Source organism: Sinohyriopsis cumingii, unplaced genomic scaffold (genome assembly GCF_028554795.1).
Source record: "Sinohyriopsis cumingii isolate HCF-2022 unplaced genomic scaffold, ASM2855479v2 utg003580l, whole genome shotgun sequence".
NCBI lineage: Eukaryota > Metazoa > Mollusca > Bivalvia > Unionida > Unionidae > Sinohyriopsis > Sinohyriopsis cumingii.
In genome coordinates this window covers 60412-74288 of record NW_028316534.1, presented here as the reverse complement: position 1 = coordinate 74288, position 13877 = coordinate 60412, and the positions used below count along the sequence as shown (strand labels likewise).

At 34.3% G+C, this 13877-nt stretch overlaps 1 protein-coding gene across 5 annotated transcripts in view; it reads left to right on the top strand.

The window, feature by feature from the left end:
- LOC149769592 (uncharacterized) overlaps positions 1–13877 on the top strand; it is an 84231-nt gene that overhangs the window by 49811 nt on the left and 20543 nt on the right. For 2 of the 5 annotated variants that reach the window (XM_089949836.1, XM_089949837.1), the window contains exon 10: positions 11805–11889. In XM_089949836.1, coding sequence (XP_089805962.1) covers positions 11805–11889 — 85 coding nt within the window. Of the gene's footprint in view, positions 1–68; positions 119–7951; positions 8017–11804; positions 11890–13877 lie in introns of those variants that run through there. The other 3 variants (XM_089949840.1, XM_089949838.1, XM_089949839.1) reach the window with 3 other exon arrangements.

The following is a 13877-nucleotide window of genomic DNA, read 5'->3' as shown; positions in this document are numbered from 1 at the left end:
GATCAGATGAGGATTTTCTGATTAACATAATATACTGAAAGATTTCCTTTCTACTTTCATTTTCACAGCTGGAAATGAATTATATGGCTTTGACATTTTCAACTAAAAAAAATAAACGGTACAGTATATAATGCCATCCCTGATGCCTGCTTTTTCTACACTTAAACTCCTGGTTATTCTATCATACTTGCATTTTATCCACTATAGGACCAGAGCTTCTTGTTAGAGAAATTATTGTGCATGTTTGAGCAATTTGTTTTTTTGTCAAGGATTTGTTAAGTTCCTTCAGTCATAATGGAGTTGCTCTCCCTCTGCAAACACTGAAGTAAGTTTTGGTTATGCATAGTTGTTAGGGAAAAGCAAAATTCGTAAGCAGTTAACTATGGAAGCACTCAGACAGCATAATATATCTTTGTCTTATTAAGTATTAATTCACATGATTTTTATTTCTTTTTGACCATGGATGTATGTATCAAGAATAATAATAATAATAATAGTAATAATGTTGACTTTATTTAGAAAGGGTACCACAGTTAGCTGAAGAACTAATCTACCTTGAAGCCCTCATACAAAGAATTTTTTTTTCTTTTTTAACTGCATCTTTGAAGACACTGGATATACTGGGTTTGGAAGAAGGAAAGAGTCTAGGGCATTTCTAATCTCAACTGGAACACTATTCCAGAGCAAAGTTCCAAAGTATTGGAAACTTTTTTTGAATAATTCCTTATTTGGTTTGGGAATTTTACACTATTTGGTAGACATGGATCACAGGTGTGGAGAATGCTAAAATTGTGTTAGTGTTTCAAAGATGTTTAGAATCTGCATGCCATGTTTAAGGGCCTTTTTGCAGAGTTAGTGAATTTTCTATTTGCAGAGTCAATCCTATTTCAGTAAAAGCTAGGCACATTTTTGTACCCCTGCACTGAATCAAGTTGTTTCTAACATCGTTATCACAAAATCTAAGCAAAGAGATGGCTTACATAATGTAAGCATTATGAAAGCAGTTCAGAGATAGCATGCCATTTTCAGGACCCTTTTGCCAAGTCAGCTGGGTATTCAATGTACAGATTCAATTAATAATTCAGTAACAACTATCCACCTTATTTTCCATTCATTCCGTCATGTTACATCATTACAATATTACATTGCTATCACAGAATTTACTGCATGTAGACTGATGGCTCGATTATATTACTGTTTTGAAGTAGTTTATATACTACATGCCAGTTTCAGGAGCCTTGTATTAGTAAAGGGACATTTCATTTGCAGAGTCATTTCATATGTTAGTAATAGGGCTATACACTTTTTCCCCTTCACTGAATTATGTTATTCATTACAGTTTTACATTATTATCACAAGATTTAATATTGATTAAATTAGTTCTTATTTAAATAAATCAATTTAAAATTAATTGTACAAATAGGTTCAATACATTCATCTATCAGTTAGCACAAGTTTATTATCATAGCTTCTAAACTGCTTCTAGGATTGTCTTGAATGTTGACACACACATTCATTCCATGATGCAGCTAGCACTAAATGAAAATGATATATCTTGGACATCCAATATGTTCAGTGCAGCGACAATTGTGAATATATTGTTGCCACTACCCTTGCTAGAACATGGGGTTTTACTACAAGACTTTCCATAAAGTCTTGCTGATCCCAAATGAAAATAGTGTCAATTGTCTTCCTGTACGTTGCGACAGTGGCTATATTGAAAGTTTGGTATCACTACTCTTCCTGAATGGAAATTCATGTTGATGTGGGGCTTGGTATCACTACTCTTCCTGAATGGAAATTCATGTTGATGTGGGGCTTGGTATCACTACTCTTCCTGAATGGAAATTCATGTTGATGTGGGGCTTGGTATCACTACTCTTCCTGAATGGAAATTCATGTTGATGTGGGGCTTGGTATCACTACTCTTCCTGAATGGAAATTCATGTTGATGTGGGGTTTGGTATCACTACTCTTCCTGAATGGAAATTCATGTTGATGTGGGGCTTGGTATCACTACTCTTCCTGAATGGAAATTCATGTTGATGTGGGGCTTGGTATCACTACTCTTCCTGAATGGAAATTCATGTTGATGTGGGGCTTGGTATCACTACTCTTCCTGAATGGAAATTCATGTTGACGTGGGGTTTGGTATCACTACTCTTCCTGAATGGAATGGAAATTCATGTTGATGTGGGGTTTGGTATCACTACTCTTCCTGAATGGAAATTCATGTTGACGTGGGGCTTGGTATCACTACTCTTCCTGAATGGAAATTCATGTTGACGTGGGGCTTGGTATCACTACTCTTCCTGAATGGAAATTCATGTTGACGTGGGGCTTGGTATCACTACTCTTCCTGAATGGAAATTCATGTTGACGTGGGGCTTGGTATCACTACTCTTCCTGAATGGAAATTCAGTTGATGTGGGGCTTGGTATCACTACTCTTCCTGAATGGAAATTCATGTTGATGTGGGGCTTGGTATCACTACTCTTCCTGAATGGAAATTCATGTTGATGTGGGGCTTGGTATCACTACTCTTCCTGAATGGAAATTCATGTTGACGTGGGGTTTGGTATCACTACTCTTCCTGAATGGAAATTCATGTTGATGTGGGGCTTGGTATCACTACTCTTCCTGAATGGAAATTCATGTTGATGTGGGGCTTGGTATCACTACTCTTCCTGAATGGAAATTCATGTTGACGTGGGGCTTGGTATCACTACTCTTCCTGAATGGAAATTCATGTTGACGTGGGGCTTGGTATCACTACTCTTCCTGAATGGAAATTCATGTTGATGTGGGGCTTGGTATCACTACTCTTCCTGAATGGAAATTCATGTTGATGTGGGGCTTGGTATCACTACTCTTCCTGAATGGAAATTCATGTTGATGTGGGGCTTGGTATCACTACTCTTCCTGAATGGAAATTCATGTTGACGTGGGGCTTGGTATCACTACTCTTCCTGAATGGAAATTCATGTTGATGTGGGGCTTGGTATCACTACTCTTCCTGAATGGAAATTCATGTTGACGTGGGGTTTGGTATCACTACTCTTCCTGAATGGAAATTCATGTTGACGTGGGGTTTGGTATCACTACTCTTCCTGAATGGAAATTCATGTTGATGTGGGGCTTGGTATCACTACTCTTCCTGAATGGAAATTCATGTTGACGTGGGGCTTGGTATCACTACTCTTCCTGAATGGAAATTCATGTTGACGTGGGGCTTGGTATCACTACTCTTCCTGAATGGAAATTCAGTTGACGTGGGGCTTGGTATCACTACTCTTCCTGAATGGAAATTCATGTTGATGTGGGGTTTGGTATCACTACTCTTCCTGAATGGAAATTCATGTTGATGTGGGGCTTGGTATCACTACTCTTCCTGAATGGAAATTCATGTTGATGTGGGGCTTGGTATCACTACTCTTCCTGAATGGAAATTCATGTTGATGTGGGGCTTGGTATCACTACTCTTCCTGAATGGAAATTCATGTTGATGTGGGGCTTGGTATCACTACTCTTCCTGAATGGAAATTCATGTTGATGTGGGGCTTGGTATCACTACTCTTCCTGAATGGAAATTCATGTTGATGTGGGGCTTGGTATCACTACTCTTCCTGAATGGAAATTCATGTTGATGTGGGGCTTGGTATCACTACTCTTCCTGAATGGAAATTCATGTTGACGTGGGGCTTGGTATCACTACTCTTCCTGAATGGAAATTCATGTTGACGTGGGGCTTGGTATCACTACTCTTCCTGAATGGAAATTCATGTTGATGTGGGGCTTGGTATCACTACTCTTCCTGAATGGAAATTCATGTTGACGTGGGGCTTGGTATCACTACTCTTCCTGAATGGAAATTCATGTTGACGTGGGGCTTGGTATCACTACTCTTCCTGAATGGAAATTCATGTTGACGTGGGGCTTGGTATCACTACTCTTCCTGAATGGAAATTCATGTTGATGTGGGGCTTGGTATCACTACTCTTCCTGAATGGAAATTCATGTTGATGTGGGGTTTGGTATCACTACTCTTCCTGAATGGAAATTCATGTTGATGTGGGGTTTGGTATCACTACTCTTCCTGAATGGAAATTCATATTAATGTGGGGGTTTGCACTAGGAGACTTCTTATGATATTTAGTTAGTTGGAAAGATGAAAATGGTACTGAATGGAAGGTCATATCAGCATTGGATTTTCACTAAAAGAAATCTTTTGTTGTCCAGGTCCTAAACAAAAAGCAGGTCAATTTGATGTCTAAAATGGCCACCATCATAAACATCTTTAAAAACTTGTCATCATAGACTGAAAAATAACTTAGTGGTCTGGTTTCTACAGAAGACATCTTATAATGTGTTTAGTTCATCCTAAACTAAAATGCTGCTACTTAGACATTCATTATGGCCTTCTTGAAAATCATATTATTACTGTTTTATGAATGAATGATCATATCAAAATGGGGATTTCACTGAAAAGACTTTTTATGATGTCTAGTTAGTCATAAATGAAAATTACACTGATGGAATTTCCAATATGGTCAGATGGCTGGTGATGTTGTTATTGTGCTAATCTGATATCCAACATGCCCAGCATGGCAGTCATCTTACAAATTTATGTTGTTGCTATCTCTTTAAAATGTGAAGTCATATTGACAAAAGGTTTCTACCAGTCGACTTCTTATGATGGCATGTTATCTTAAGTGAAAATGGTGCCAATCTGACATCCAGCATATATCCACCACAGCCACTGATTGAAAATCTTGTTATTTGCTGAAGAATATCAAAGATGGTTTCAATGTTTAGCAGTTAAAAGGAAGAAATGGTTTTATCTTGAACTCCTGGAAATTCTTTTCAACCACTAGTTTGTCTGCAGTGTCAAGGGATTCTTTTTGCGAAATTGTACATGCCTCTGAATAATCGAACTTCTTACCATTCTGAAGAGAAACCAAATTTGAATCTCATTGTGCTCAAAATTTTAAATAAGCTTGTATCATCACAGTCTTAGACTGGCTCTGTAATAACTGTATCATCACAGTCTTAGACTGGCTATGTAATAATTGTATCATCACAGTCTTAGACTGGCTATGTAATAATTGTATCATCACAGTCTTAGACTGGTTCTGTAATAAGTTTATCCTCACAGTCTTAGACTGGCTCTGTAATATTTGCAACCTTGGCATATTAATAAAATTTGTCTAAGTTTATTGTCTCATTAGAAATGATTTCTCCTCCAATTTTGATAAAACTAGGTAAATAGGATTATAGCATCACAGTTTTGGATGAATTTGATTATGAGACTGTTACATATCAATCATGTCTTTTTGTCTTCATCTTTTGAAATAATTTGTATCAAACTCATGCAGTACTTAACACTGACAGGATATAAAGGTTGGGAGATATTTTACATATGGTTGTATTCTTACAATACAAAGACTTACATAAATGGTACTAACAGCTTCCTCGCTTGGCACTCAGCATTAAGAGGTTAGTGTTAGGATTGGTTGGCCTGGTGTCAGGATAATATGACTGGGTGTGACATCATGCTACATGTCTGCGACATGATGCTCCAGTGCTAGGCATCACTATAAACTGCCATACTACAGATATCATAGCGATATGACTGAAAAGTTGTTCAAGCTACGTTAAAAATCCAAATCACACACACTTACAATACAACATTAGTCTTCTTAACTGAAATGGTTAAATTTAAATTATGTAAAATCAGATGAGTTATATTGGATGCACATAGGCTTCTGTTTTATTTAATTTCAACCAAAAATTTAAATCAAGCTAAAAAGGTCTATTTGAGTTCCATTATAGTCAGATTTTGACATTATATAACTAAGTTATGGCCCTTATTGACTTGTTATCAACATATCCATGGCTTGTTAACACTATAACATGTACATCTTCTTTATGTCAATTAACTTTGCTTTTTAATCTTCATCTTAACACATGAATTTCATAACAAGCATATGCTGGTAACATTTTACAGAGTTATGGGCCTTTAATGACTTAGAAAATGTCTCCCTCCACTTGTGCATGCTATAGCATTCACATATTTTGTTTGAAATTTATTTTGTTGGTTTACATTTTTTGATGAAATTAAACTTTGTTTTATAGTAATCACCATTGATCTTCTCAAAACAGGCATCTTAATATATTTCAAAACCTCAATCATTTTTTTTGTTTTATCTCATCCATGAATCCAAACTGTGACAGCATCATGGATGTATTCAAGGATGAGCAGATCTTGCCAATATTTCACAGAGTTGTGACTTGATAATAAATTTATATAGGTATTCCTCTGGTTCGGGAACACTGTCATTTCTATATTTTGTTTGTTCTCACCCAAGCTTGCTATAAAGCATCTATTTTTCAAGATACCTCATGATATCGATACAAATTTTGACCATATTTTGCAGAGTTACTGCCTATACATGTAATTGACTAGCAAAACCCATTTCAATAACATGGGTCAAGCACAAGCATTCCTATTTTTTGTTCAAATTTACCTGAGATTTGCCCTACTGCAAGATGATTTGTGATTTTGACATTGATTTTGACCACGCCGTGCTGATAATTATTGACTTACAAAATGCATTCCACTGACCAGGGTCAACACTAACATTTATATTGTTTGATTTCAACCAGATTTGCTTTGAGGCTATATATCTGTATTGGTCAAGATCATATTTTTGCTGTGGAATTTCATAATAACAATAATGACTTTTCTGTATTTACAGTCATTGTTATAGATTGACTTAATAACAACATTGTACACACATTTCACATTCAAGCCTTTTGGTGGTGATGATGGTGGTGGAAAGTGTAATTGGTAAAAAAAAATTGCTTCTTCCAGAAGTTATTCATTGTGTAATGTGTCAAAGATTGGATTATCCTTAGTAAGCTGAAGTGAAAACAAACCAAAAATAATTGAGGTGGTTGCACATGTTTGGTCGCTATGGGTTTAATAGTATAATAGTAATATGATTCTCTCAGATGGATATTTCTGATTTTTTTAAAAATATTGTTCAATGATATTTCCTTTGAAATAAAATAGAATTAAAACATAAAAATGCTTGAAACTAGAATGTGAAGAAAAAGTATATAATTGGATTATAATTTCATGACTCAAACATGACCTGACAAGTCATTTTATTGTTAAAAATAATGAACTTAGTGAAGTACATGCAGAATGCCTCAATCTGTTGGAATAATACCATATTGTATCCAAAAGAACATCATAGTGTGAAAACCACAATTACTTAAGTCCTTTTTGCAATATGTTGTACAGTTACTTCCTTAGCTTACAAACAAACTTAAAGAAGTATGTATGATTTTTTAAAACAGAATTGTTATTTTTCACCAATTTTAATATAATAGCAAATTTGGCCAATTTTATGATGCTGTAAAACTTGGTCATCCATCTTTCTGTGACAGCTGTCAATCTATTCAGCATTCCATCTACTCATTACAGTAGAACCTGTCTTGAGAGTCCACCCCCTCTGCCAAAAAATAATGGTCTTTCAAAACAGGTGGTCTCTCATAACAAATCACAACATTATATAATCAATAAATGAGTGTATGTCAATCCTGGTCTCTCAAAACACATGGTCTCTCATAACAACAGGCTCTCAAGACAAGTTTTGCTGTAACAATTTGGTTTCTGTGATATAATTTTACTGGGAATTGTTGGATTTTATCAGATTTTGATGATGGTGGTTTACAGAAATATGAGATCTTGAAAAAGTTCTATATCCAGCATGTTATGTCATCATTTAGAAGAGCTATGGCACTGGATGCCAATTATCATAACTTTGTTTTTGTAGTTTAATATTACACATGGCTATTGTATATGAAATTATTAGTAATGCAGATTGTATTGAGGAGACCTTGACTGAGTTTGATTTCCAGTGTTCCACTGTATCATTTGCAGGAATTATGCCCCCTGATTGCCCATCTTCCCCACACTGGTTTCTACAGAGTAACTTTGCAATTTAGGTAAGCAACTTTTGTATTGATGAGACCTTGACAGACTTTTAGATTTTCAGCATTTCAAGATTTCATATTAAAAGGGTTGTGCAGCATAACATTGCCAAAGTTTGTTGGATTTCAGCTTCATGTGGTGTTTACCTTATGTTAATGGAACCTTGAACAAATTCAATGGCTAGTGTTCTTCAAACTCCTTTCGAATAGTTTAAGGAACTTAAGTTTTGGAATTAAGCTCAGGAGGAGAATGGGCACATCATCTGCCAGATTTTGGTTCTCTATCCTCCTTGCTTTTATTTCTGTAGTATTACTTTTCAAAGGATGGTCTGCTTTTAACCTAATTTGTTGTTAGCTATATATTGATGAAACATTGAATGCATTTGATTCCACATCAAAATCACCTAGGGGGAGTTATAACCCTGATACTCAATCTCCCTATCTTCGGTTTCTGTAGCATAACTTTAAAAAGAAATTTTCATTGAAACCAAAATTTAGCATGCACTTGAATATTGTTAAGACTTTGAATTAGTTTGATTACTACATTTGACTTTGTTATTTTATTGCAGTCTCGATTTTTCTGTCATCTTAACTTTTTTTTCATAGCATTGATTTTGACCAAATTTGGCTTACAGCATATAAAGAGACCCTGAATGAATTTACTTTCCAGCATTCCACATTACAATATTGTACCTTATGCATATAGTCATAGATTTCCTGTGGATATTGCTTTCCAGAGTGGTCCGGATCTTGACCACCAGGTGGCCCCTGGGTACACCTTTTTATGAAAGACTTGAAAATTCCACCTATTGTTTAAAAAAAATCAAACAAAAAAGTGAGAATAAATGCTGGTAGATAATTAGTGAATACACAAGTTAAATGAGAGAACTTAGATCTCAAGAGGTAAATTTCATGTTACAGCTCCTTTCAGGTGAAGTAGATTTTCTGGTTTAATAGATTACTTGAGCACTTGATGAAATGATTATTACAATAATGCTAGTGTCCAAAGAATAGATCATAGTGTTGTGCAGATGACAAAGTAAACATAGCAGAGCTGTTGAAGTAAATTCAGTTATCTTATTTTTTAAAACCATTATGTCCTATTTAGTATTTTATTGGTCCATTTGGAATTTTTTGCCTTCCAGATTTGGAGGAGAGGGAGAGAGTGTTCATTGCTTTTGGGATCCTGGGTGTAATACTGATATTGATCCTTTAGAAGAGTTATTCCCCTTCATGACCCATCATCATTATTTTCTTTTTACAGCTCTTCCTCATTATAACCTGTTTCATTATAACACGATCCTGGATATAACACAGTACTGCTATGGACCCCATGTCCAAAATCATACCATGTGAGGGTTGAAAGAGAACAAAGGCAAAATTAATCCTGTATCTTCATTTCCTTTTAAAAACACCATTATTTAAGAAATTTTGATAGTGTTTGAGTTGTCAGTTCCATATATTATGATATTTTCAATATATTTAGATTTTATATATTTTGCAGTGTGTCACACAGTTCAGTACATAACATGCTCAGTGGTGATGGACCCTGACTACAGTGTTATAACAAAGATCTGTTTTGACTGCAAATAAATTGGGAATTTTGATTTAGAGGAGTTATAGCTTCTGAATATATATTATCCTATCTTTATTTCTCAACAGAAGTTTCTCTGTTAGTTTCCAAGCTATCAAATTGTACAGATCAGGGCTCTTAAGGTCTAGTTCTTAATTGGCTTGGAAGGTAGAATTTTCTTGCCAATACAACAGATGCATTGAAGAAGTAAATATAAAGGAGGATCATAAAAAGATCAAGAAGCCCCATATGATATGAATATTATAATGAGATACTGAAATGTGTATGTGTGAAAAATGTGGTTTTACAGAGATTGAAATATATCTGAATGAAAAATGTGTCAAAGAGTTTGAAATGTAGGTGTGTGAAAAATGTGTCAAAGAGTTTGAAATGTATGTGTGAAAAATGTGGTGCCAAAGAGTTTAAAGCATGAAAAAAGTGGTGCTAAAGAATCTGAAATGTAAGTGTGTGAAATATGTGTCAAAGAGTATGAAATATGTGTGAAAAATGTGTGAAAGAGTTTGAAATGTCAGTGTGTGAAAAATGTGTCAAAGATTTTGAAATGTAAGTGTGTGAAAAATGTGTCAAAGAGTATGAAATGTGTCTGAAAAATGTGTGAAAGAGTTTGAAATGTCAGTGTGTGAAAATTGTGTCAAAGAGTTTGGAATGTAAGTGTGTGAAAAATGTGTCAAAGAGTTTGAAATGTATGTGTGAAAATGTGTCAAAGAGTTTGGAATGTAAGTGTATGAAAAATGTGTCAAAGAGTTTGAAATGTATGTGTGAAAAATGTGTCAAAGAGTTTGAAATGTAAGTGTGTGAAAAATGTGGTGTTAAAGAATTTAAAGCATGAAAAAAGTGGTGCTAAAGAATTTGAAATGTAAGTGTGTGAAAAATGTGTCAAAGAGTTTGAAATGTAGGTGTGAAAAATGTGGTGCTAAAGAGTTTGAAATGTAAGTGTGTGAAAAATGTGGTGCTAAAGAATTTGAAATGTATGTGTGTGAAAAATGTGGTATCAAAGAGTTTTAAGTGTGTGAAAAAATGTGGTGCTAAAGAGATTGAAATGTATGTAGGAAAAATATGATTTAAACATATTGAAATGCATGTGTGTGAAAATTATCATGTTAAAAGTGGTTTTGCTACTGTTGCAATATCACTTCTTAAACTGCATTTGTTTCCTGTTTAGGAAATATATTGGCACATACATATGTTATGTTTCCTTATTTATACCTAATTCATTTTTCTTCTTTTTATGTCCATCAGGATGAACATCTTAAGATTATGTCAACACTAGATTTATATTGGCCACAAGAAGGTGCCATTAAAATGCTAAAACAAACTCCAAACAACAATCAGGTTTAAAACATGAATTGTACAGTTTTTGATATTCAGTATTGATGATGTTACCCTCTATGGTAAATTTTAGGGCAAAAGTCCAGGTTAAATTAAAAAATGAAATAAGGGTTTTAACTCTTAATACACAGATTGATGAATGTTGTTGCAAACTGAAATTAATTAATGAAGTTATGCTAGGTTGTCAGATTCAACCTCTCTACTCTTATACAAGTATGGATACATTTTTACTGTAGGTGGATATTGTAACTGCATTGTGGCATGTACCATACTGATTCATGTTTGCTTCCTAATACCCATGGATACATTTTATACTAATATTGTAATTGTATTGAGGCATGTATCATATTGAATCATGCTTGCTTCCTAATACCCATGGATACATTTTGTACCATATACAAATATTGTAATTTTGTTGTGGCATGTACCATATTGATCCATGCTTGCTTCCCAATACCCATGGATACATTTTTTACTTTATACATATATTGTGATTGTTTTGTGGCATGCATACCTTATTGATTTATGCTTGGTGTCTAATACCCATCTCTAACTACAGATAACTTGTAATGTCTGTAATTTTTCATACAACTTTTATAATTATCATTTGTTACCTTAGGAATAATTATAGGTAATGATAATTCGCAGTTGTTTCTTTATTTGTAAAATTATTTGCAAAATTCTAATAGATTACAATCTCCTTGTAATAAAAAAATGAAAGAAATATTATTTGTATGAGTTTTGGTATAGACAAATTATTATCATATGAAACAATCCAGACCATATGGTAATTTCAGTATGTATCCTGATGTTTGATTTTGTAAGACAATAGATGTAAAGATCACAAACATACGAACATTTCCCATGCTGTATTTTTCAGGCTTTTCCTACTGTCCTTGGTGGAAATACACTGCTTTCCTCCAACAATCATGGGAGTGCTTTGTCATCCTCAGACATACCCATAGGTAATTAATTTATGGGGAAATTTTTTCCCCCAAGACAAATAATTTTACTGATATATAAAATGTAATTGAAGGTCATGCACATTAATTAAACATATACTATTGTCTGTGTTTGATGAATGCAACCCAATACCCTGATGGTTCCACTCTTTGCCATTCTGTATGTTTTTGATGAACGCAACCCCATACCTTCATGGTTCCATGGTTTGCCATTCTGTATGTTTTTGATGAACGCAACCCCGTACCTTCATGGTTCCATAGTTTGCCATTCTGTATGTGTTTGACGTAAAACTCCATACCTTGATGGTTTCACATTTTGCCATTCTGTGTGTTCTTGATGAATGCAACCCCATACTCTGATGGTTCCACATTATGCAATTCTGTATGATTTTGATGTAAAACTCCATACCTTGATAGTTCCACATTTTGCCATTCTGTATGTTCTTGATGTAAAACTCCATACCTTGATAGTTCCACATTTTGCCATTCTGTATGTTTTTGATGTAAAACTCCATACCCTGATGGTTCCACATTTTGCCATTCTGTATGTTCTTGATGTAAAACTCCATACCTTGATGGTTTCACATTTTGCCATTCTGTATGTTCTTGATGAATGCAACCCCATACCTTGATGGTTTCACATTTTGCCATTTTGTATGTTTTTGATGAATGCAGTCTCATAATATGATGGTTCCACAGTGTGCCATTGTGTATGTGTTTGAGGAATCAAACCCCATGCCCTGATGGTTCTGCACTTTGCCATTGCATATTCTTATATCACGTATTTAGGCTTGAATGAACAGTAACACAAGAAAGAGTGAAAAAAACAAGCTTTGAAAAGAATACAATAATTTATTTCCCTGGAAAAATTCTGTAAAAATAAAAAAATATGAACTTACAGTATTATAGAATCAAATCCAGAATAATCCAAGAATAATCCAAGAACAAAAGTTTTGAAGTCCTAATAACAAAATGTTCTATGGATTTCAAGTTCGAGTCCCAACGAAGAATCCAAAATGGAAGATGATGGCATATGCTGTAATATGTAGTATTGAAGTCTACAGTTCCTTGTAGAAAAAAAATTATCACTCCAGTTTCAGAAATTTGAATTAATTTTTATAAAACTGTCCTTGTTCAACAATTTCAAATGAGCACAAATATTTTCTGGAAAAATAACAGAATTAATACTTTTGAATCAAAATAATTTGAAATAGCTCCAATCCAAGTAATTTGAAATAATGCTGAAACAGCACAACATACAACTTCCAGTGTAACAGCCCAACTTCTACTGAGAATCTCTCTCCAAAACAAAGGTTATATTGTACTCTCAAATGCAAAAAGGGGTTACGTGATAATGTTCTAGAAGAACATAGAAATTAGGTACTTTTTAAAGATCATGTCCACCCAGTGTGGCCCTGATGAAAACCAATCATTTTACTCTAAGAAAAAAAATAAAATTGTTTACATCTTAAACATGTAGTCCCATCATGACCTCGATAACAACCAATCATTTTAAAATAAAAATAGAACTTGTTTATGCAGTTGCTACTAATTTTGAAACAAGGTCAGGATTTAGATCAACACCTGGTGTTTATAAAATGAACAGTCAAGATCAAACTATTTTCTGGAAAAAATATCATCTCTAGTTAATAAATTTACATTACAATAGCATATAATAAAAAAAAAGAAAAAAAACTGACAAACAAACAGTTAAATTAAATAAATATATATTAAATCAGATATAATTAAATCAAATATACATAACAGTATGTTTTGATGAATGCCACCCCATACCTTGATGGTTCCACATTGTGCCATTGTGTTATGTCACCTATCCTGTAATGTCAAGACATGTCACTTTATTAAAAAATATGCTGCATGATTGTGCATAGTCTGTGTCATACAGGACAATTGGTGGGGGAGGGAGGCAGTGTGTCATACACGACATTGGGTGAGGGAAAGGCAGCAGTGAAAAAATAGGTCTTAAGTGA